Source organism: Carettochelys insculpta, chromosome 17 (assembly GCF_033958435.1).
Source record: "Carettochelys insculpta isolate YL-2023 chromosome 17, ASM3395843v1, whole genome shotgun sequence".
Classification (NCBI taxonomy): domain Eukaryota; kingdom Metazoa; phylum Chordata; order Testudines; family Carettochelyidae; genus Carettochelys; species Carettochelys insculpta.
The window spans coordinates 8379863-8404786 of NC_134153.1; the positions used below are offsets into that span (position 1 = coordinate 8379863).

Genomic DNA, 24924 nt, shown 5'->3' on the forward strand with positions numbered 1-24924 from the left:
GGGGGGGGGGGAACCCCACAGAAAAACCCTCAACAGCTCAATTAACTGATTCACAGCTTAAAGGCAGAGAGCTCTGAGAGAGCACTGTTCTCCAACAGGGCACAAGACATGCGGCAGAACACACTTGGGAGAGTCTGAGACAGAATGCTACTGGTACGCCAGCTGCCCAAATTAGAAAAGGGATTAAAATCACTCAGGGTGAAAATCAGCACTAAAGGACAAGGGAACAGTAGCCTGACAAAAACTTCAATGGTACACAGTTAAAGGCTTTGTAACTAGTGAAAAAAGTAATACTTGAAAGATCATCATGGCTCTACACAGAAGGGGAAAAGGGGGTCCTGGGGGGTCAGATTCTTTCCTGATTTATAGATGAATCTCCTCCCTCCCTCCCTGTTCCCTTTTCTTTTACAGGCCAGTGGTTTCCAGTCTCCTAACAACCCTTGCAATAAATGCATGAGTGACATGTGCTCAAGGTAGAGGGAATTAGACCCACAAATTCCCTGCACACAGATTGGAAACATTCCCCACTCTGTTCAGGTTAATATTCGTCAACATTTTGACAGTGTAGTTTAATCAATGACTCTCACATTCCAAACTACGTTCTCAAATTAAGTAACTTACCAATGGAAAGGCATTTGCATTTTCACACACGTGAAACTGAAAAATGGGGGACCCTTACTCACAAGGAACAGAATAGCACCAAGCTTCAAGCAGGATAACCTTTGCAACCATACTGGGGTCTCCATAAAAACCTATGTCAACAGAACCCAACCAAGAGAAGCAAGAAGGCCTTGTACTGACCTTTGCCAGGGAAACAGCCATTAAAACCCTTGTCCGGATGACCATTTACAAGGTGCCCAAGAGGAGTTATCTGGTAAAAAATAAATCCTGCCAATTGTTTTTCTACAAACATCTGAATTCTATGGATTAAAATCGCTTGTTTAATAAGAACTTTATTCTTTCAAAGCTTTGTCTTCTTCATTAGAACACTTACTAAAAAAGAGGCAAAGAGGTAACAGCCTCCATCTTTTTTTGAGGGGGGAAGGGGGGCAGGTGGTAAGAGGGGCTGTTATTCTTTGCTTTGGTCTATACAAAAAAAAGAGAGGCATAATGGAGAGTTCAGTATCTCAGATACAAATAGGAGCAGGAAGAGGTTGAGGGCCTTCCCTATTTAGTTAAATAAGTAGGTTCTTCCTAGTTAGGACAACCAGATGGGAAGGGAGGGTTTATTCTGGACTGTTTCAAAGAAGATGCCTTTTCCACCTGTCTTTGGAGTCCAAATCACTCTTCCATGCTCCTTGAACATCACGGCGCTGCCTCCTCTCCTTGCTCTGGTGCAATTGCCATGTGTTTTCCACTGTTTGCTGATCATTCAGTTCTCCTGAAACCTCAACCCTATCAGCTTTTTGTGCTATGACCCTAGCACTGGCTTTTTTGGGACAAGATGCTACAGACTAAGCTGAGGACTCTCTTGGCCATGGCTCTTGTCTGGGGCTTTTGCTTCCCCTCTTGCATTCATGTCTTTTGCCCCTTCTACCTGTTCTCTGTCATCTGCCAGACTTTCACTTGCTGGTAGACTTTTGTTATATTGGTGCTCTGTGTTTGCTTCACGTAGCATTGAGCTACTCCCTGACGGAGAAGGCAGACCAGGCTTACTAATCTCAGAGCCACGCAATGAATTCAAAGATACACCTGCTGCACCGTTCTCACTTTTCACACTCATTTCCTCCACAACAGTGTCTTCTTCCCTAACTTCCCCATTCTCAGCTCCACAGCCCACAGCCTCTGGCTTTGCTGCTTGTGTGCTGCAGGTAGTAGTGTCAGCATCCAAAGGTATTGCCACATTTACAGCACTCTTTTCTGGCATTGCCTCATCAACTTTCCTCCTTTTTACAGGTGCATCAGATGTCTCGGACACCTTTAAGTCACCACTACTCATGTCATCTTCTTCTACTGCTACTGAGTCATCCTTTTCCAGCAATTCTGGAAGCACCTCTGTGGTCTCTTGGTTAATGGCAAACTCCTCAAGGTTATAAGAGATCCTCTCAATGTCAGTGGGACTTTTCAATGGTCCAGGACACTTACCACTTAGCCTGTTCATCTCAAGCTTTCTTTTCTTGTTTTCCTTTAGCCCGTCACACTCTGCCCCATCCCCCAAGCCCATAAGGTCCTCACTCAGATCACGGTCTCCTTGCTCTGCGACATGCATGGCACCATGCTTGTTTAGCTCCTCTGAGATACATTCATCAGTCACCTCGATGATTTGTGAGTCTTTAGCATCTCCAATTGTCCCCTCCCTGTTTACAGGACAGGTTTCGTTTGTTCCCTCTGCTTCTTTATCTCTGGCGCATTCCTTCTCTCCATCGGCTTTTGGGCAGAGCTGGGACTTTGACAACTGTGGTTTGTACGTCAGGAGCTTCTTATGAGGCCCCCATACAAACCTATCCCGAGGTCTGAAGTGCTGCCATGCATAGTGTATCAGTTCCCTTCGCATCTGCTTGCTTCTGATGGTGAAGAGGAAGTAATCCAAGGCACTTCTCTTAACATTTGGGAGTGTTTCGAAAACAAGAGTCTCCGTTAGAAAAAACTTCACCAGTTGTACTTGATAGTGTTCATACCCCATCTCTCCCAGACACTTCAGAATACGTGTTATCCGCAAATTGTTGTGACTAAACCTGAGAGACAGATGGGGGGGAGGGAGGGATAAAAACTGATGACAGCGTATCAGGAAAATGACATCTTTAAGCAAAAGCAGCAGTTCCGAGCCCCACTTGAAGCCGAGCAGGTATCTTCAACAAATCTTGAACGGTAAATCACATTTATGCCAGTGTTATTTTTACAGCATCTACTGCAGTAATATCTAGCCTACCTGCTCCAGCCCTCAGTAATGCTACCCCATCCTTGTCTTTATGTTCCATTTAACAATGCAGCAGACAGCAAACGACATCCAAATTCCAAAATGGCCGTGTGCGTTTGTCTCTCTGCCATCACTGAGGTATAGTTCTAACAACAAAAATACTTAGTGGAATAGAGATTTGATATTTCCAATCAAGAATAGCAATGCAACCTACAACAACACTACTCTGCACTCAAATAGCACTTTTCACCTCAGGACCTGAAAGCACCTTACAGGCATTGAGACAGCCTTATGAACACCCTAGGAACCAGACAGAATTACTTTACAGGTCGCACCTCCTGAAACTGGCACTCTCTGGTCTGGTAACATCTCTAATTTGGCAGAATCAAGGATGTTCCTAGACCAGAGAGCCAGGGCAGGAAGGCAGCCAGCCAGCTTACCCTGGATGGCGGACCAGGGCTGGAGTGCCAGCTTCTCCCAGCAACCCTGGGCAGGACCTGAGGCCTGGAGCCAGATAGCCAGCGGGGATGGGGATGGGGATGGGGAGGGGGCAGGGATCAAGGTGCATTAACTTCTCCAAGTTTGGCAAAATCTCTTGTTCAGAACCATGGAGGCCCGAAGAGTGCCAGACCGGTGAGGTGCAACCTGTAGTGCTATATGTGTGACTGAGAGGTGAAGTGATTTGTCCAAGGTCACACACAACAAGCTGTTGTTCTCTCAGCCAACAACAGAATCCAGGAGTTCTGATTCCAAGTTGCCAGCTGTGCCTAGGGAACTTTACTCAGTTCCTGTGATTACTTTATTTGTAAAGCCAAACTGCATTCTCAGCAGTTCTTAAAAGAATTAAGCTTAAAGGAAGTAATCCCTCCATACTCTGAGCTATAGGTGAAAACTCCTCCAGTGGATTTCTGAGATTACAGCTGCCTAGGGCCCATCCCACTGATGGGAAATCTAATCAGGCAGACAAAATCCCAGGCAGCCAATATGACAGTCTCTAAGCCTTTATAACAGCCTGAGGGAGACTCAAATGGAGTTTTGGTTGGTAATGGGGGAGCAGTAACACAAAATACATACTTGGCTCACAAGGGGCCCATCACTCTCAGCTGAGGCTTCTAAGCAGCTGATGGGATTTAAAACAATCTGAACGGTGCCAGAGGCCTCCCCAAGCTAAAGAGCCAGTGGAACTGCCAGAAAAATGGTACCTAAATTCTTGGCTAGTCAGCTCCCCATTCTGTGGTCATATCACACTACTTCTAACCCAGAAATCTCACAAAAAACAAGCAGTCCTGTAGCACCTTAAAGATTGACAATTGAAGTTACTACAGGACTGCTTGGTTTTTTTTGTGACACTACAGACTAACATGCCTACCCTCGACAAATCTCAGTAGACGACTAAATCATTTGATTTAAGGTCATTTTTCTCTCCCAAAAGAGAAGGAAGAAAAAAAAAAAGTCAAAAATGTAAATGGCACTTACCGATCAAGGTTGTGAAATCTCTGAAGCCAGTTTTCTGCTCTTCTCACTTCCCCTGTTTCTTCATTTATCAAGTTTATTCCATAAAAACCCAGCATGAGTTTGTAAGCCCTAATGAACCTTTGCATAACTTCTGCGGATTTCTTAAAGGCCTGAAATGCACAAAAGGCTCAAAATTTGCATGTGTGGCAACTCAAAAAGATTTTGATCAGCATCAGTTATTTAAGAGGCATGTTAGTTACCCACAATGCTTATAAATGACTATTGTGTTAAAAGATGCATTTGGAATCTTCATTGGTTACTTCTTGCTTACCTCAACAAACCTATACTCTAGTAACAGAGAAGAAGACGACATGTTAGTCTATATACTATCAAAACAAAAAAGCAGTCAAGTAGCACTTTAAAGACTAAACAAAATAATTTATTAGGTGAGCTTTTGTGGGACAGACCCACTTCTTCATACCATAGCCATACCAGAACAGACTTAATATTTAAGACACAGAGAACCAAACCAGTAATCAAAATTGACAAATCAGAAAAAACTTATCCAGGTGAGCAAATCAGAGAGCAGAGGGGCGGGGGTGGAGTCAAGAATTAGATTAAGCCAAGTATGCCAAAGGGCCCCTATAATGTCCCAGAAAGTTTGCATCCCAGTTCAAACCACGCGTTAATGTGTTGAATTTGAATATGAAAGAGAGTTCAGCAGCTTCTCTTTGTAAAGCAGACTGGAAATTCTTCCTCAGTAAAACGCAGACTCTTCAGTAATTAACAAAGCGATCCACTCTATTAAACTCTCTTTCATATTCAACTTTGACATATTAACACATGGTTTGAACTGGTATGCAAACTTTCTGGGACATTATAGGGGCTCTTTGGCATACTTGGCTTAATCTAATTCTTGCCCCACTCCCCCCAGCTCTCTGATTTGCTCACCTTGATCATTTTTTTTCTGATTTGTCAACTTTGATTACTATTTTTGGTTCTCTGTGCCTTAAATATTGAGTCTGTTCTGGTATGGCTATGGTCTGAAGAAGCGGGTCTGTCCCACCTAATAAATTATTTTCTTAGTCTTTAAAGTGCTACTTGACTGCTTTTCTATTTTGAAACCTATAATCTATTGCTGAGGACACTTAACGAGCAAAAAGAGCACTGAAAGCTGCATTCAGCAGCCACTGGAACTGGCTCCATTATGGTGAAGGAAATGGAACAACCTTAGATAGTATAGGGCAAAAGTGTACCTAGCTGAATCCTCTAAAGTGTACCTAGTTGAGAAATGGTCTGAAGTAAACAGGATGAAGTTTAATAAAGACAAATGCAATGTGCTCCACTTAGGAAGGAACAATCAGTTTCACACGTACAGAATGGGAAGCAAGCATCTAGGAAGGAGTATGGCCGAAAGGGATCTAGGGGTTATAGTGGACCACAAATTAAGTATGAGTCAACAGTGTGATGCTGTTGCGCAAAAAAAACCACCACCACAAAAACCAAACAAAAAAAAAAACCAACACCACAACCATGATTCTGGGATGCATTAACAGGTGTGTTGTGAACAAGACACAAGAAATCATTCTTCCGCTCTACTCTGCGCTGGTTAGGCCTCAGTTGCAGTATTGTGTCCAGTTCTGGGTGCCGCATTTCAAGAAAGATGTAGAGAAATTGGAAAGGGTCCAGAAAAGAGCAACAAGAATGATCAAAGGTCTAGAGAACACAACCTATGAAGACAGGCTGAAAGAACTGGGCTTGTTTAGTTTGGAAAAAAGATGATTAAGGGGGGACATGATAGCGGTTTTCAGTTACCTAAAAGGGTGTCATAAGGAGGAGGGAGAAAACTTGTTCTTCTTGGCCTCTGAGGCTAGAACAAGAAGCACTGGGCTTAAACTGCAGCAAGGGAGGTTTAAGGTTAGACATTAGGAAAAAGTTCCTAACTGTCAGGGTGGTCAAACACTAGAATGAATTGCCTAGGGAGGTTGTGGAAAATCCATTTCTGAAGACGTTTAAGCACAGGTTAGATAACTGTCTATCAGGGATGGTCTAGACAGCACTTGGTCCAGCCATAAGGGCAGGGGGCTGATCTCGATGACCTCTCAAGGTCCCTTCCAGTCCTAGCATTCTATGATTCTGCCTGCCTTTCAAATAGAAGAGATTTGAAATAGAAGAGTCATACCTGAATTTCTTTACGTGTGATGGGCTTTGCACGCCAGTTCATCCCACGCTCACGCAAAGGAAATAACCTGAAGGGGAAGAAGATTTGCAGATTACATAAAAGAGAAATTGACTTCAGTGCACATGCTCCTCAAAAACAAAGGAACAGAAATATCTTCAATATTGTAGATACCAAATATGGTCCTCTTTGAGAGGATGTTACATTTTGAAACACACCAGGAATAAATTTAGTCTGTTACAACCAAAGCCACACTGCTAGAAATCATTATACACGCTCATACGAAAAAGAGAAGTTACTCACCGTAGTAACGGTGGTTCTTCGAGATGTGTCCCCGTGGGTGCTCCACAATAGGTGACGGGCTTGCCCGGCGCCGCAGATCGGATCTTCCAAGCAGTTTCTGCCGGACCGCACATGCGCCGGTGCGCGCCGCTCCCTTGCGCGCTCCTGGCCACGTGCGCGCTCCGGTCCCCACCAGTTCCTCGACCAACCGCCTCGGGTGCCCCTGCAAAACACTAACAGAGATCCGAAGCGGGGAGGATAGGCGGGTAGTGGAGCACCCACGGGGACACATCTCGAAGAACCACCGTTACTACGGTGAGTAACTTCTCTTTCTTCTTCGAGTGTCCCCGTGGGTGCTCCACAATAGGTGACTACCCAGCAGTAACCCAAGATAGGAGGTGGGTAATCGGATTATGTGCAGCTTGTCCCCGAGAGGACCGCTGCAGAGAGACGGGTATCCTCTTGGAATACCCTGTGAAGGGCGTAATGTTTGGCGAAGGTGTCGTAGGACGACCAGGTCGCCGCTCTGCAAATGTCTTTTAACGCAACGCCCTTGAAAAAGGCTGTTGATGCCGCCACCGCCCTGGTGGAATGAGCCCTGTGAGTGGTCAATAAAGGAGTCTTTCTGAGCTCATAGCACATTTTTATGCAGGATACAATGTGCTCTGAGATTCTCTGCGAGGAGAGACCCTCTCCTTTCGATTTGGGAGCGAGGGAGACTAGGAGTCTATCCGTTTTCCGGAAGGACTTGGTCCTGTCTACGTAGAAGGCTAGCGCCCTCCTCACGTCCAGGAGGTGTAGGCGCGCCTCTTCGTTGGAGTTATGAGGTTTTGGATAAAACGAGGGTAGAACAATAGGTTCGTTGATGTGAAACTCGGAAGAAACTTTGGGGACAAAGGCTGGATGCAGCCGTATGGTTACCGCCTCCTTGGAAAAAACAGTGCAGGGTGGCGTTGCCATGACTGCCGCGAGCTCGCTCACCCTACGAGCTGACATAATTGCGAGAAGAAAGGTCGTCTTAATTGTAAGGAGGCGGAGGGGAACCGTGGCCAAGGGCTCGAACGGTGGTCCCATCAGTGTGGTAAGCACTAGGTCCAAGTTCCACGAAGGTGAAATCGGTTTCCGAGGGGGGTAGAGGTTTATCAACCCTTTGAGGAACCTGGTAACCATAGGGTGGGCGAACACCGTGTGCCCTTCCTCCTCATGTCTGAACGCCGAGATGGCGGCAAGGTGGACCTTTAACGAGGATAGTGAGAGTCCTCCTCTCTTGAGGTCCAGTAAATACTCTAGAATTGTAGGTATAGGCACCGAAAGGGGGGCCAGCTGTTTGGTAGAACACCAAGCCGTGAAGCGAGTCCATTTTTGTTTGTAGGTCTTCCTAGTGGAAGTCCTCCTGCTACTTTCTAGGACATGTTGTACTGCCACTGTGCATGTGCTCTCTAGGGAGCTGAGCCATGGATTAACCACGCTTGCAGTCGCAGGCTGTGGGGGTGCGGATGCACTACGGACCCCTGCGCTTGCGTGAGCAGATCCGGTGCCACCGGAAGAGGCATCGGTGGACGGTCCGACATGCGCAGGAGTAGGGGGAACCATTGTTGGCGATCCCACGTTGGGACTATCAGGATCATCCGGGCCCTTTCCCTCCTGGCCTTTTGCAAAACTTTGTGGATCAGCACTGTGGGAGGAAACGCATAAAGCAGGGGGCCCCCCCACGGGATCGCGAACGCGTCCCCCAGGGACCCCCATCCCAGTCCTGCCCTGGAGCAGAATCGTGGGCACTGCTTGTTGTGCTGAGTGGCAAACAGATCTATTTGGGGAAAACCCCATGCGTGGAAAATCGACCGTAGCAGATCGGGACGGATCTGCCACTCGTGGGTGAGCGCAAAACGCCTGCTCAGCTGGTCTGCCTTCACGTTGTGCGCACCCGGCAAGTATGAGGCTTTCAAAATTATATCGTGGGCGATGCACCAGTTCCATAAGCGGATTGCTTCCGCGCATAAGGCAGGGGATCGAGCTCCTCCTTGCCTGTTTATATAAAACATGGTGGAGGTATTGTCTGTACTGATCCCGACGACTTTGCCTTGTATGTGGTCTCGAAAGTGTTTGCAGGCGTTGAACACTGCTCTGAGCTCCAGTACGTTGATGTGTAGTGACTGTTCCGTGGGTGACCACAGTCCTTGAGTCACCTCTTTGCCCATGTGCGCTCCCCACCCTATGAGGGAGGCATCTGTAGTGAGAAAAACCGATATTTGCGGCTGGTGGAAGGGTACCCCTGTTAGCAAGTTCCTGGGGTTTACCCACCATTGCAGGGATTTGCGCACCCCGGCTGTGGGCGACACCACCTTGTGAACGGTGTGTACTGCCGGTTTGTATACACTCGCCAGCCAGTGCTGCATGCTGCGCATGTGTAACCTGGCGTTCTGCACCACAAACGTCGCCGCTGCCATGTGGCCCAGCAGCTGCAGGCACGTCAAGACCGGCACCGTAGGGCTGAAGGTGATGACCTGCACGAGGGAACCGATGGCCCGAAAGCGAGCCTCTGGTAGGTATACTCTCGCTGTAACCGAGTTTATGCGAGCCCCTATGAACTCTATGTCCTGTGTGGGGTCTATTTGTGATTTTGCCAGATTGATAACCAGGCCAAGTGAGGAGAACGTGTTTGCTGTGACGCATATCATGCGCAGAACCTCTCCTTTCGAGGCCCCTTTGAGCAGGCAGTCGTCCAGATACGGGAAAATGAATACCCCCCGTCTGTGCAGGTAGGCTGACACCACTGCCAAGGTCTTGGTGAAGACTCTGGGGGCCGAGGAGAGGCCAAACGGTAGGACCTTGTATTGGAAGTGTTCGTTGCCCACCATGAACCGGAGGAATCGCCGGTGAGCCGGATGGATGGTTATGTGGAAGTACGCGTCTTGTAAATCGAGGGCTGCGAACCAGTCTCCATCGTCCAGAGCTGTAAGGATGGAGGCGATCGTGGTCATCCGAAAACGCTGCTTGCGCAGGTACCTGTTGAGGCCGCGAAGGTCTAAGATGGGCCTCCAGCCTCCTGTCTTTTTCTCCGTGAGGAAATACCTGGAGTAGAACCCTTTCCTGTGCAGTTGCTCCGGCACTCTTTCCACCGCCCCGATAAACATGAGATGGGCCACCTCCTGCCTGAGCCTCGCTACGTGGGAGGCCTCCTGGAGGTGGGGCTTGGGTGGAGGTCGTGACGGTGGGAGCGACTGGAAGGGGATGGCGTACCCCGTGGCTATGATCTCCAGCACCCATTTGTCTGTGGTGATCCTTTGCCACTGGTCGTAGAATGGTCGGAGGCGATGGTGAAATAGCCGCTTCGGATGACCATGTGCGATGGTAGTGATGGCGCAGCCCTGGATCTGTATGTCAAACTTGTGGCCTTTGGCCCCGCCCCGAGGACGCACGGCCCTGTTGTGAGCGTCGCCTGGGAGTTCTGTATTGCTGGTGCTGTTGATGTCGCCCTTGCTCGTAACCCCTGTGATACTGGGGGCGCTGTTGCTGGTACTGGTACCGCCTCTGCTGAGGGTAGTACCTTTTCTTTGTGTATGGGGGGGTGTAAATCCCCAGGGTCCTGAGTGTGGCTCTTGAATCTTTACTGGAATGAAGGACCGAGTCAGTTGATTCAGCAAACAGCTTCTGCGAGTCGAAGGGAAGGTCAACTATCTTCGCCTGCAGATCCCTCGGTATACCCGAGGTCTGGAGCCAGGACTCCCTTCGCATCACCACTGCGGTTGCTGTGGAACGTGCTGCCGTGTCCGCAACGTCCAAATCAATCTGAACTCCCATCCTCGCAGCCGCGTAGCCTTCTTGCACTATGGCCTTGAGGACCGGCTTTTTGTCCTCTGGAAGCAAGTCCATGAGGGAAGTTAACCTGGAATAGTTGTCAAAATTATGGTTCGCTAAGTGCGCTGCGTAATTTGCGATTCGCAACGTTTAAGTGGAGGAGGAGTAGACCTTTCTGCCGAACAGCTCTAGCTTCTTGGCATCTTTGTCCGTTCCTCCTGTTTTAAATTGAGATGTTTTTGATCTTTGTTGCGAGGACTCCACCACCAGGGAGTTTGGCTGTGGGTGGCTAAACAGGAACTCCATGCCCTTCGCCGGCACGAAGTATTTCTTATCCGCTCTCTTTTGGACAGGCGGAATAGTTGCAGGGGTCTGCCATATCGTAGTGGCGGACTCTAAGATCGCTTCATCAAGCGGTATTGCTACTCTGGAAGAGGCCGGAGGTCTCAAATTTTTGAGGAGCTTATGGTGTTTCTCTTGCACCTCTGCTGTCTGGATGCCTTGCGTGAAGGCCACCCTCTTAAACAGCTCCTGAAACTGTTTGAGATCGTCCGTAGGATGGACGTCCCCCAGGGCCATAGCCTCGTCCGGGGAAGAGAGTGAGGAACCGCTGGGGTACATCTCTCTGGACCCTTCCGGTTCCTGCTGGTGATGGTACACCCTCTCGCTAGAGGTTTGGGAGGGAAAATCTCGGGGTTCCATGACCAGTCCCCCTTGAGATGCTTGAGTCTCTGTCCCCGGTCGCGACTGCCCTCGGGGGTACGAGATAGTTTGTGGGGATCCGTCCCTAGTAGATTGCCGATGGTGTGTATGCCCCGCGTGGTAGGGGCGACCATGGCAGTATAGGCACTGTTCTTGGGAGGGTGACCTAGACCACTCCCTTGGTGTGTACCCTCTGCGTCTGGGGGAGGGAGATCGTCGAGACACTGGAGAGAGTGACTTCGCATAATAGTCCAGTGGTTCAAACCCCAGGAAGGGTGAAGGTGGTGCCATCCAGGGTGAGGCTGGTTGCAAAAATGGAGAAGGGGGCTCCGGGTAGGCTAGGAGGGACCCCTGCCTTCTGGTTGGAGTCTGCAATGTAAGCAGAGGGCTGTGAGAAAGCAGCTCCACAGCCCTGTCCGGAGAGGGGCTGCAATGCCTCCTCTTGTGTGCAGCCTTCCCCCTCCCTGGAGGAGGTGACTCCGCCCCCTGACGCACGGGGGATCCCGGCCCCGTTGGCACCGTGCTAGGCACGCTCGAAGGCGGTGCCGCACGTGCGGTGTCCTTCTGCGCCTGCAGGCTACGTGCCTGCGCGCTCTGCACCGCCGGGGTCGGTGCCACTGCCTGCGGTGCCGGCGCTTGTTTAGCAGCCGCCCTGCCTGCGGTGCGGGGCGGCTGGCTGATCATCGGAGGCTGAGCCGTTTGCACGTGGCTCTCCGTGCCGCCGCCGATCAGCTGTTGCTGCGGCTGGGGGCTGTGTGCTCCTCCCGTCCCGCTCACTGTTGCTGCCGGCAGGGATCGGGCTGGAGAGACTTTCCTCCGTTTCTGCGCTGATGGAGTGAGGGAGGCAGCTTTCCTTTTAAGGGCCCCGGAGGGTCCCTCCTGCTGCGGCCGCTCTGGCACGTCTGGCTGGAAGGCCTTATCCAGAAGCAGCATTTTAATGCGCATCTCCCTGTCTCTCCGTGCTCTGGTCGTTAATTTTGCACAGAAGGCGCATTTTTGTGCCACATGGGACTCCCCCAGGCACCTTATGCATAGGCTGTGCCCATCGGACACTGGCATCGCCTCTCGGCAGGACTCACATTTTTTAAAGCCTGAAGAGGACATTGTTGGTGAGTCTTTGAGTTTTATTAAGTGGGTACTTAGCACCTTCTTTGTGCTGTTTTCCCCGTCCGATGGCCTGCCTCAGCAGGAGGGCTGATGGCCGTAGCTCCTGGCCTCCGGCGCTTGTTACTGGGACTGGCTGAAGCTGTCCCGCTCGTAGTTTGTTTGTTGTTGTTTGTTCTTTTTTTTTTTTTTTTTTTTTGCAAAATAACAACCGGCTAACTCACAGTAGCCTAAGTATCTGAAAAAACTTTGAAAGAAAAACAGATAAAGTCGTTGAATACGCTGTTTGGCCTTAGCCTCGTCGGATTCCGTCTGCAGCCGACGGCGGTTAAGAGGAACTGGCGGGGACCGGATCGCGCACGTGGCCAGGAGCGCGCAAGGGAGCGGCGCACGCCGGCGCATGTGCGGTCCGGCAGAAACTGCTTGGAAGATCCGATCTGCGGCGTCGGGCAAGCCCGTCACCTATTGTGGAGCACCCACGGGGACACTCGAAGAAGAAGCAGTAATTATTTTTAACTTGACAATCACCAAAACATGGTTGCCCAGTACCCAGTTTCCAGATATATGGCAGCTGGGGACTGAAGACTTCTGACAAAGCTACAGGGGAAATCTGTGTCTTCTTGTTACTTTCACAAGAAGTGACTAAAATAAATATCACAAATTTAGAACTCAGGAGGGCCACAGGGATTTCTGTGAAGCCAGCTGCAGCAGCTCTGAATCAGCAAATTCCTTGAGACAGACATCACAAGGACATCATTCTAAGAGACATCTCCTTTTGTAATAACTATTTACCATTGTATATAAGAATGATTTTCTTCCAGAGTCTCATAATCCTCCTGCCAAGCTTCAAGGAGCTCATCAATAAGCAAGCCTAGAGCGTGGGTAAAAAAAGTGGGAAGTGAGAAGAAATGGCAGCAAGTGAACACGCATAAAGTCGACCAATTCTTCAAGGGATAGGACATAATTACTCAAAATAGGACCTTTGTCTTCAAGAGGTCAGGGCAGTCTCCATAAAAAGAGCACTTTGAACATGATGACAACCTAATGTTCTTTCCAAGGGGCCCTAAAATAATTATGTTTTTAACAGTGTAGATTTTTGCATACATTGGATTGCAGACATTAAGGAAAACACTATTCTTGAGTAAGGACTCAATCCTGCATCCCTTTGCACATCCAAATAACTGTGTATTGGTAGATTATTTTCCAAAAGGCCAAGCATTACAAAAGCCAGAAAGTAACCAGCCTGCTATTGTTTTTGCTCTGCTATCATACAAAAAATGAGGAGTAGATTCTCCCACCATGGGTCTGCTGCTACTTTAGGCCTAATCGTGCAACGACCCAAGTACGTTCTACATGATGGTAAACTCAGCACTTGGGCGGTCACCCACTAGAGATTAAGGGGCCGCCAATCTGATTAGCAGAGCAGCATGTGTTGCTACTGGAGGTGCACATCTGCACGACTTGATGCACACAACAAAATTTGTCCTGCCCATGGATGGAAAAAATTAGAGGGAACACTGGCATAGAGCATTCTCAACCCCTGTGGAGGCCACTGACGTGCAGCACTTTTCAAGATCAGGCCCTACAAAGGGGAGCAAAGCCTTCCAGGACTTTGAGAGTCTCACACTCTTGTATGGAGATGGATATCCCAGTGGGCACCATAGCTGGATCTGGAAGAATCCTTGAGAAAATAGCCTCCAGACTTTAAAGATGTTATATCAGGTTAAACACTCATCTCACTTCTTAGCTGCAGACCAGCAATGGACTGTCGTGGTTTTCCCTCTGAGTGGCGGTTTTTGTCATTTCGGTTGTGTATACACCTGACGTGACAGCACGTTGGAATGAGAGTTCGTAACACAGGAAGTGGGCATGAGAGAGAGCTGGATGGCTAAACACATTTAGATAGCTGAAAGTTCACACCTGCAGCTCAGCACTGCAAAGCTATGAAGGGAGTCTAAGGACATTAGTGTGCTGTGATGGAAAGACGTAGAACAGAAAACATTTTACACTTTGCTTACAAGCCCTGCTGGCAACTAATATCATTTAACTACTACAGAGCAGCCCAGCAAGGAACGCTGCCTGCTCCAATGAGTTAAATCTTTTAAAAAAACAAAGAGCCTTTCAAACAGAGAACTTTGATGGATACATGGTGAGTTACTACTGCATGTGCCACACACATGTATTTGTGCATCCTGGAGCTATGTCAACATAGGACAGGGCTCTGGTGGACTGAACACAGGGCTGGGAATCAGGAGATCTGGATTCTAACCCTTCCTTTCACTCTGCATCATACTGTGCATGTTCATCCGCCTTACACCTGCACGTATAAGATGTCCAGGTCAAACATACCATGAGGCAAAAATTGAATTTCGTTTTTGTAAAAACTTAAATTCCACATCTCCTCCTCTTCAGCATCTTCTTCCCTTTCTTCCAAACCCTTCAGAAGAGAGAGACATTTTAATACATAACAATCATCCGCCGAGTTTTTATATTGGTTACAAGTCTCAGAACATTGATTGGGAGGGAACACCTTGTTCCTGAGCCAGCAGGATGTAGTACATCTCAGTGACTGGATGAGGAGACAACCCTTATTTACTTTATCATTATTTTAATACTCCTCATCCATCTACCACCTTAAGTCTGATCAAATGACATACTTTAATCAGCTAAGTGGCCCTTGTGGTTAGCACATGAAGAAGAAAAACTGTCAAAGACAGGAAGTTCCTAAATCTCCAGCCAATACCGGATAATGTCGTCTGTATCTCTGCATGTCTTTTGCGGCTGTCCAGTTGCGTCCCATGGAGAACTGAAGAGAAGAGAAAAGAGATGGCTCAGCAAGCCAGACCACAGAAAACACTGTTTTGTCATGTTTCTTCTTGAAGAGTTGGTTGCTAATGATGCTTTTAATGACATTCTGGCTAACATGAGAAAGTCTGGCTAACAAGACTTGTGGGGAATAGCTCAGTGGTTTGAGCACTGGCCTCCTAACCCAAGGTTGTAAGTTCAATCCTTTAGGGGGCCATTTAGGGATCTAGAGCAAATAGATTAAAAAAAAAAATCTGTCAGGATGCTGACAGATCCTGCTATGAGGGCAGGAGACTGGACGTGACAACTTCTGAAGGTCCCTTCCAGTTCTATGACATAGGTATATCTCCAAACCTCAGCCTTTCCTGTAAATACTTCCTTCTCCCACTCAAGTATCCTTCATTAAGCTATTAATTCTCACCTCCACATGTAGACAGGCTATGGGTTCACCTATACTTCAGCACCAGCTCTAGTATTCTGATTATTTCATTGCTTCCTTGAAAGTGCCTTCAGACTAGGACAGCTTGACTTCTCCTCTCTTAATTCAGCTTTTTCTTTCTTCTGGGCCTAAACTAGGGTCAGATGGTTTGAGTGCATCAACTTCTGCAGAGTTTGTCTTTTGCCCTCTCAACTGGAATCTTCCTGTGTGTTCTAGGGAGACAAGTGATCCAACCCCCACAAATATCACCCTTGGACTGTAGGAAACACAATGCTAACTGGAATGAGGCCCAAATATCAAAACCCTGCATAGACTTAAGGTATATTCATACTTAATGGACGATCGACCCTTTCGGGGTTGACTTTTTGGGGTTTAATTTAACATGCCTAGTGGGATCATGCTAAATCAAGCCACCAGGGCTCTACAGTTGACCCTGGTAAGTAAGGGAGGTTGAAAGGAGAGTTTCTCCCATTTACATCCTGCTGTGTGGATGACCAGAAAAAAAAATATCAATCTACGATGCATAGCGGGGTCGACATAATATTATTGTCAGATCTGGAATTGTGCATCTTAAATCGACTTTTTGACTTAGCGTAGATATGGCCTAAGCTACAAAGTGCAGCATTTCTTAAAGATATGTTACAGTTTGGTCTACACTAAGGCTTTAAATAGTATGTTGTATTTTTCCACAATAGACAGTAAAGGAAGCCCTACAAAATAAAACTTTCCTTGTTAACTCTAGTTTTTGGAAAGGAATAAAAAGGAGACCCTGACAGGGCATACCTACCCTACGCCAGCCCTGAAAGGGCTAACTGTGCTTTGCAGGCTGAGGAGACCTCTCCCACCTCAGACTCAGCTGGCCATGCTCAGCCCAGAGACGGTATAAAAGGAAGCAGCTCAACTGAGCGTGGGTAGGCTCTCTCCAGGGAGCTACTACACAGCCCAGAGAACAGACCACACAGGCAGGAGCTATGTCGCTCAAGGGCCCTGGAGATCAGTGCAGCAAAGCTGAAGAAGAGAAGACAGGCAGCCGCCTAAGGGAGACTTCTCTTCAGCGAATGAGCCAGGGAACTAGTCAGGTTCAGTGGGATTCACACTGAATGGGTGAGTACCACAACCAATGCTCTGGCCTGTGGCTTGCAGGAAGAGGGAAGGTCTGAGTCCACTTGCCTTGGATACCACATACCTTACATGAACACCACTTTCCCAACAAACCAACAGGCCACACAGCACCTCAGACGTGGGGGGCCATGAGGCCAGGCAACCCTGTGTGGAAGGGTGGCTTTGACTCCAGTCATTAGGCAGTACTACCACATTTTATAGTAGGTCCCATGCTGATGGTCCCACAGCTGGTTGTGTCTTTTGACGCATGTGAACCAACACTCTGTGATGGGGCATACCCACCTTGTGACAGACACCTTTTGTCATGCCCTAGACAGTGTTGACAACTGAAGCCTAGAACTCATCTCCACCCATTTCCCAAGAGCAAAAGGGCTAGTTCAACCCAAATGCAAGGTATTTAGGTGGCCACCCCCCCACTTAGAATTTCACTGAACTCTTTCACAGCTCAGAGGGGTAGCCATATTAGCCCATAACTTTCACACAACCACCAGTCCGGTGGCACCTTAGAAACTAAAATATTATTATCGTGAGCTTTTGTGGGTAGAACCCACTTCATCAAATAAAAATGGAGAGGAAAAACAAAATCCAGGTTTATATAGCACGGAGTAGAGGTGGGGCAAGGAAGGCCATTACCTGGCATTAGCAGGACCAGTGGACGAGTTGATGAAGCTGATTAAGGGGACGTCTTCACTTCAGGGAAGATTGATCTTGCTGTGGTCGATCTTCCAGAGTTCAATTTAATGTGTCTAGTAGTGATGCACTAAGTAGAACTTAGAGGGCACCTACACTCCTGTCCACTCACCCCCGTTAGACATAAAGGAAGTCAACGAGCGCGTACTCGCCCGTAGACTGCACTGTCTATACTCAGGGACGAAGCCAAATTTAAGATACAATGACGCCAGCTATGTAATTAATGTAATACCTAGAATTCCATACGTTAATTCAACTTTCCCCTGTAGCGTAGACTTTCCTTAAGTCACATGCATCTCATTCCTGCCAGTATCAAAGATGGGGAAATTGACCTTGTAATAGACAACTCAGTTAAGATCTCTATTCAGGCTTATATATTACAAAAGCAATTGCCCCACCTTTGATATTCACAGGAATAAGACATGTTCAGCTTAACTTGCTTCGTTAGCTGGTCCTCCTAATGACAGGTAACTTACTTCCCTCCCCCAATCCCTGCTACATAAACCCTAGATTCTGCTTTTCCCCTCCATTTCTATCTGATGAAGTGGGTTTTACCCATGAAAGCTCAAGAACTAACAAATTTGTCAGTCTCTAAGGTGCCGTAGCTCAGAGGGGAAGAGAAGAAGTTGTGCATCTAGCTAGCAACAATGCTCGTCTGTGCAAGACAACACAGCCAGGAATTATTTAAATATATTCCCACCACCATTGGCGACACCTTCCTAAACAGGCAAACGGTTGCAATCCTACCTCAGAACCTCTATAACCAATGGATGAGATGGCTGGTCTTCTTCGCTCCTTTGTGGGGGGGAAAAAAAAAAAAATTAACAAGAGACTTAAGGTGACATTATTGAAACCAAATTTTAGTTACATTTAAAAAAAACTACAGTACACTCATCAGCACCAAGACACCCCCGGTAAAGTTTTACTCCTTTTAAATCTGTCATTCAGTGACAAGTTCTGTTAGTTACAAAGTTACACTGTTTATATTGCAAATTGATATTAAACACACACACACGCACGCCTGACTCCTTCTTCTGATGAGCTGACAAATTCAGGAGCAAGTCTGCTTGTCCCTGAAATTACACAATGGGATAAAGCAGCTACAAGTGAAAGGACAATCCTGCCTTAGAAGTCTATGGCTTATTAATGAATGTGCTAGCACTCAGACAAATCAGTGGCTAAAGCATCACTTTCTCCTTGCCAGCATTACACAGATGGGGGAGTTAAGAGTGCCATTACTGAACTGATTTGGCTTTACAGTGGATTGTGTGACAGAACTGCCATTAAAATATGCAAGAAAAAGAAAGATGCAGCTACATCTCCTGCAGGGTGCTGGGCCTTCTGGCTGCAATCCAGCAAGACACTTCAGCACATGTTCAAACCTCAGGATCTCTCAACACTTGCACCTGAATAACAAAAGTTTTGTCAATCACAGGTGCTTAAAAATAATGCCCCTGCCTAATGAATGAAAGTTTGGCAGCAGCGAGTGAAAGTATGAGCGCTGCTTTGTCGGCAGGAGAGCTCTGCTGCCCCCCAAGTGAACCTCCCTCGCAGGGAGTGGAAGAATTCTGTTAGCAAAAGGAAGGACAGATAGTATTCAGACAAGCCGACCATTAGCAACAAGGCCAGGGTGACCAGTGAGGAAGGACAGAGGGGAAGATGGTAGGAACTGAACACAAGACAACCCCTCCCCGATGTGACTCCTCTCTGTGCCACCCCTAGGCCAGGGAAGGGCTGGGACAACATCCCCTCCTACCTGGGTCCCAGCCCTGCCCCGCTTCTTCCTCACCCCCCTGTTCTGCTTTGCCTCTTCCCCCAAATTCCCTCCCTTAATTGACACAGCCCAAGGGACTAGCATCAGCTACAGGGGTCAGGGTCCCCCACACTCACGGGCACCAGCGGGAGGTTAGAAGTAGAACAATGTGACTCCACTTCCCTCCAGTGAACGCACTGGAGGGTGATCCGGATCTCCCAAGTAACATAGTCATTAGCTCAGGGATCACAGCTGGATTGCTCCACTTCCCATCACCGCTGTCGGTAAGCACAGGGAGGCTGATGCCAGCGGAGGGCACCAGATCCTCCTGCTAGTTTTCCAGGACACTCAAACTCTGGTTCCTCGCCCCACTCCTGCCCATGGCATACAGGAGGGTCACAAGGCCTCTGACCCCCTTCCCCATCAAGACAAGGTTGTCTTGACATAACCCTGTCATTAAAAGCTGGATAGTGCCGACATACCCACAAATGCATGGAGGGTGTGTCTACACTAGGAACTAACTTTGAAGTTAGGCACTACATACAAGTAGCCAACAGAGAGCCTACACACATTTTCTCTTGCTTCAAAGTTAACTTCAAAGTAGGGAGCCCAACTTTGAAGTCCTTACTCCATTCCCGGGAATGGAGTGGTGCCCTACTTCGAAGTTTAACTGCAAAGTAGGGTGTGTGTAGACACTTAGCTTTGAAGTTGCTTACTTCGAAGTAAGCAACTTTGAAGTTATTTTTGTAGTGTAGACATAGATGCAAAGTCCCATTGATTTCAGTGAGACTACTTGTGCCTAAAGGGCCTTAACGGGAATCTTTCCCTCAGCTTCAATGGATTTGGGACCAGACCCCAAGTGCTTAGCTGGATCTAGCCCTCGGTGCTCAGCAATTCCAAGAACAACAATGCCCCCCTCCCCACACTTTTTTTTTTTGGATGATTATCTGACCATTGTAATTTCCTCCTCCTGTCTGGGGAACAGAGACTTTTCAGACAACAGTCGAACAGTAATCAGCATCTACTGCATTGAGGGGGAATTAGATTATGTACCAAACTGTTTGTCATCAAGAGATTTCTCTCTCCAATTGATGATTTTAAATAATAAAAATACTTAACACACATCTCCCAAATGTTGTATGGACTTCTTTCTTAGATTCCTTCGGAGAAAGGGTTTCCCCACAGAAAAAAGTAGCTTAAAATCTTGAACATTTACATGGATATCCCCATAACCAAGAGAGGAGGGGGGTTAAATATTCTGCTAGATCAATATCCCCTAACACAATCAGCTGTCATATAGAATAGAAGACCAGCTCCCATTCTGGAGGAGGATTCGGTCTACAAGAGACAAGAGCGGTCAAAATAGACATAATGCAAAAAGTACGAAAGAAAGCAGCTGAATCTGAGACAGAGGAATCCCTTAGAGCATCAGACAGGCAAGCAGAGAAGACATACCTGATTCACTCCTGAAGTTAAGTTTCTATAAAGATCACCAAGAGAGGGTAAAAAAAAAAGTGCAGCAGCTTCCATTTTCTTCCAGATTTTTTTTAAAAAGTCAAGATCACAAAACTTTACAGGCAGAACAAAATCTCTATATTTTCATGACATCCAATGTTGAGCAAATTTTGAAGCGTGTGTCCCTCCAACATCCTCCCATTACACAGCACATTACTGTATGACAAATGAGAGAAAACACACAAAGCTGGAAGACGGTTGGGTAATGTGAACAAGGAGCAGCAGCCAGTGGCAAGGAAAGAAAGGAAGATAACAGCAAGACTTGTGTAAAGGGAATGCTGCCAGCATCCCGGGAAGAGCAGATAGAGGAAAGAGAGGTTTCAGCCCCACAAAAATGAGAATGGGACAACTCACTTGTTAGAGAGGGATGGTGGTGCAACAGAACAGTAGAATAAAGAAAGGAATCTAAGATAGGTTAATGTAAGCAGAAATAATATTGCTTTTGAAAACTGATCACAGCCATTTGCAGTTGCTGATGTGTGTAATAAGAGAACTGCAAGAAAACTTATCTTTTTTGTGCATGTGCAAGGGTTTCCCCACTCACCTCGAAAACTATGGAAGAATTTATTTAAGATGATGGGGATACATTTATAAAGGAGGAGTTGAAGTTTCCAGAAGCAGGTGGCTGGTATTTTGGAAGTAAGAAGCCTCAACAACATCCATTTAAAGCAGCACATGAAAAATCTACACAGTTGTCCTGAAAACAGGTTGTCTTTGCCTCTGTTCCGATTTAAATTATATCCAGCACCAGTTCAGGTGCATTCTTTATCAACAGACAATTTTCTTAGCGTAGAAAAGAAAAAGCAGTTTCTAATTAATTCCACTTTTGGGTCTACTGCATTAGTACAATCCAGAGGAACATCTGCTTGTTTGGAGGGCTGAAGAGCCAGTGGTGCTTCTATAAGAATAAATATTGGTTTGAAGATTTGTAAAAAAGTGTTTCCCCACTCTTTACAATCAAACCTCCATTTAGAATTAAGTTTGACTTTACAGCAACCAAGTTCTTCCACAAGGATACCCTTCCTGCATTTCATGAAATACTTCAGACACTTGAGACTTAAGGTCCCAGAACTAAATGCTGCAAATGGATCTGCCACAGCAAAACCCCAGTGAAGACAAAAGAAATCTATGCTGCTGCTGTGGTGGGCATGGGTTGATTCATTTGCAGGATCTAAGTCTCAGTTTTGTTTGCAAGCATATAATCAAATATGGGCCCCTGAAGAATCAGGTATTACTTAGTGTTTCAATAGAATAGATTTTTGATTATACCTTGAACACTCCCATTGAGCTTCTAAATAATTTAAAAATATAATCTTCCTTAAAAAAAGCAAACTAAGATGTGCAACCTCTTATCTTTCAAACTGCACTGACCCAAGTCACCAAAGTGAAACTGACTACTAAGCTTAGTTTCCATTTCCCAAAGATGAGAGGAGCGAAGAAAAACTGTGGAGCTTTTGATTTTCTGTTCAGTGTAAAAAAGACAAAAAGCAAAACAACATACCTGCTTTAAACAGCATCCTGGAATTGTTATTAACATTCACTGATGAGGACAGTGAGAAACTTTATAACAGACTAAAGTACCACCACTATTCAACTAACATTTTCTGGACTCAGAGCCAAATAACCAGATTTTACACCCCCTAAAGGATTTATTAAATTACAGTATGACATGAGCATGTGGCCTTTTTCTGGTTCACTGCTGATCTAGAATGCTCCTTCTTGAAGCAACTTTTTGAAAACCCAGCAAACATTATTTCATTCTTAAAAGTGAAAAGAAACATTGCTTGATAATCTTAAGAATAACACCTACCCGCAATAACAGGTCTCTCACACACATGCATGCACAAAGTCAGTGAGTGGATGCAGTTGTTATAGCAACAACAGATCCTCAGTATCAACTATGCTCAGCTATGATGTCAAAAAGCAAAATGCACCCTTAAAGACTTAGGAAAGTGAACTCAACTGAATATACATGGCAGAAAGTAGATTTATAAACAAAATTGTCTTGCTTACCAGGAATGCTGGGAAAGATAGTCAGAAACAGCATGGGACAATTTAATGGAGCTTCAGCGGAGCACAAAATGAATGTTTATTTTAAATTTTCCATTGAACGGTAAGCCCAGGGGCCCACTCGTGCCCCAAATACCCACCTCCTGCTAAGTTCATTAGCAAGCTTGTGTGTCCCTTCTTTGAGATGCCCTAAGCCATGGTTCATTAAGAATATGGCAAAATAATATGACACTGATCCCACTAAGAGGAGAACATGGACCTCTCTGAAGCTACTTCTACCTGCTCCTGTTCTTGAAATTAGACAGAAGAGGCTCTGAGACACTGTGGCTCAGTTAGTGACCCATGCTGCAAGGTGTCTGTAACACTATAACGAGTGCAAGCTTTGTAGTTCTCAAAGCCACAGAATAAAGTAGGCAGCCTCAAATCAAATAGTAACACCTGCAAGAGTAATGCAAAGAAAAGGAAAAACTATTCAACCTAGAGAAACATTTGCATTACAGCTGGGAGATGGTGGAAATTTGAAAGTCAGAAGACAGATTACTTGCAAGGAGGAAGGGAAAGAAGATTGTTTATCACTACCCCGCCAGGCCTAGGGGACACAAATTGATATTTATCTCCCTCCACAGATCTGATAGTGAGGGGCTCTCTCCTCACCTTCAGGCACAGTGGAGGGTTAACACGTTTCCCACCGCCCTCCCAAAACAGCTCCCGTGCTCCCTTCCAGGTCTCCCCCACTTCACAAACAGAAAGCTCAGGCGCAGGAGTCACCTGTGAGCCGCTGCCCTGATGTGAGCCCCGCCTACATCCCGGCTGAGACTCCTCTTCCTCTCCGTCTGCTCGGGCCGCCAGCGACCCCTTCCCTTCCCCCTCCAGCTCTTCCCCCTCATCGCTTTCCCAGGTAGAGTCGTACTCCCAGAAGCACCAGTCTCTCTTCTCGCCGTCCCCCAGCTCGCGAAAGCGCCCCCACGCCGCCATCAGGGCCGCCAGCTGCTGGGAAAGGAAAGCGAAAGAGACGCTGCGGTAGAAGCTGGGAGGGGTACAAAGCCAAAGCCACGTGGGTGGCGAGATGGAGGCGTGCGGCGCAGCCGGCTCCACCCCTCCTTCCCTGCAGCCCGCTCCCTCATTGGCTGAGGTAGCGCCGTGGAACGTTGGCGTTGTCTCCCGTCCCTCGCTGGGTTCTCCGGGTCGCGTGGTGCCGCCGCCTTTCCAGCGCGGCGGGCTGGGGCCCAGCCGGAGTGACGCGGCCCGTGCAAGCCCGGCTCACGGCGAGGCGGATCGTGAAACGTGCAGTGACTCGGAGACAGGCTGCGCAGACCCATTCCGCCGAGAGGGCGAGCTTTGCTCAGCGTGAAGCCCGCCAGCTCGGGGTCTCGCCCAAAGGTGCCAAAAGGAGGCTGCTGCGCTGTCCTCCTTTTGGTTTGCAGAAGCTCTAGCAGAGAACAGGCACCCTGCAGAGCTCCTGCGTTCACCACCTTCCTGGCCCCGCTGCAAGAGGGAGCTGTAGCCCATCCTGAAATGTGTTTCGATTTTAATAGTGCATAACAAACCAGCAGTCATGGAGCACTTTAAAGACTAACAACATAATGTATTAGGCGATGAGCTTTCAGGACAGAGTCAATTTTTCAGATGATGATTCACTAGTACAGACTCAATATATAAAAAGCTGAGTCTCTTCTGGTAAGGCTCTAGATCTGAAGAAGGGGGTCTATCCCACAAAAGCTCATCACCTAATAAATTATTTTGTTAGTCTTTAAAGTGCTACATGACTGCTGGTTTGTTTTGTTAAGAATACAGGCTACCATGGCCACTTCAGTAGTGCACAAGCATAAGCACACAAATACCTCTTTGGAAGATCAGGGTTAAAACCCCACATTTGAACGTGATCAACTTAATCTTCCTTGTGTTTGGAGGGGGGGGGGGGAAAAAACCCAAGGGATAACATTTCAAAGCAGCCAGTACTCCTTGAAAGCAAGGGGAAGAGGTGATCTTGCAGAACATTTTGGTGATTTTTTTTGGAGGGGGGAGATGGTTTTCATTTTGAATTTGTCACAGAACAAATGGTTTCCAGATGCTCTTCAACAGTGCTTCTCAACTTTTTTTCTTTTTTTTTAAATTATCCCTTTAAAAAATAAGTACCCTCAGTACCTTCAGTTTTCAGACAATTTCTACCCTTGCAACGCATTTGTTTAAACAACTTAATTGTAACTGGTTAC

The 24924-nt window shown here is 47.1% G+C and overlaps 1 protein-coding gene across 1 annotated transcript; it reads right to left on the bottom strand.

Annotated features, from left to right (window-relative positions):
* Nucleotides 1–23686, bottom strand: OGFR (opioid growth factor receptor). Its single transcript, XM_075011523.1, is given in 10 exon segments — nt 1–1358; nt 1361–1453; nt 1456–2675; nt 4334–4482; nt 6495–6561; nt 13170–13248; nt 14727–14814; nt 15121–15183; nt 18181–18228; nt 23480–23686. Coding segments are annotated over 10 exon segments (2067 nt in total). The 3' UTR covers nt 1–1305.
* Nucleotides 23687–24924: the final 1238 nt, after the last annotated feature.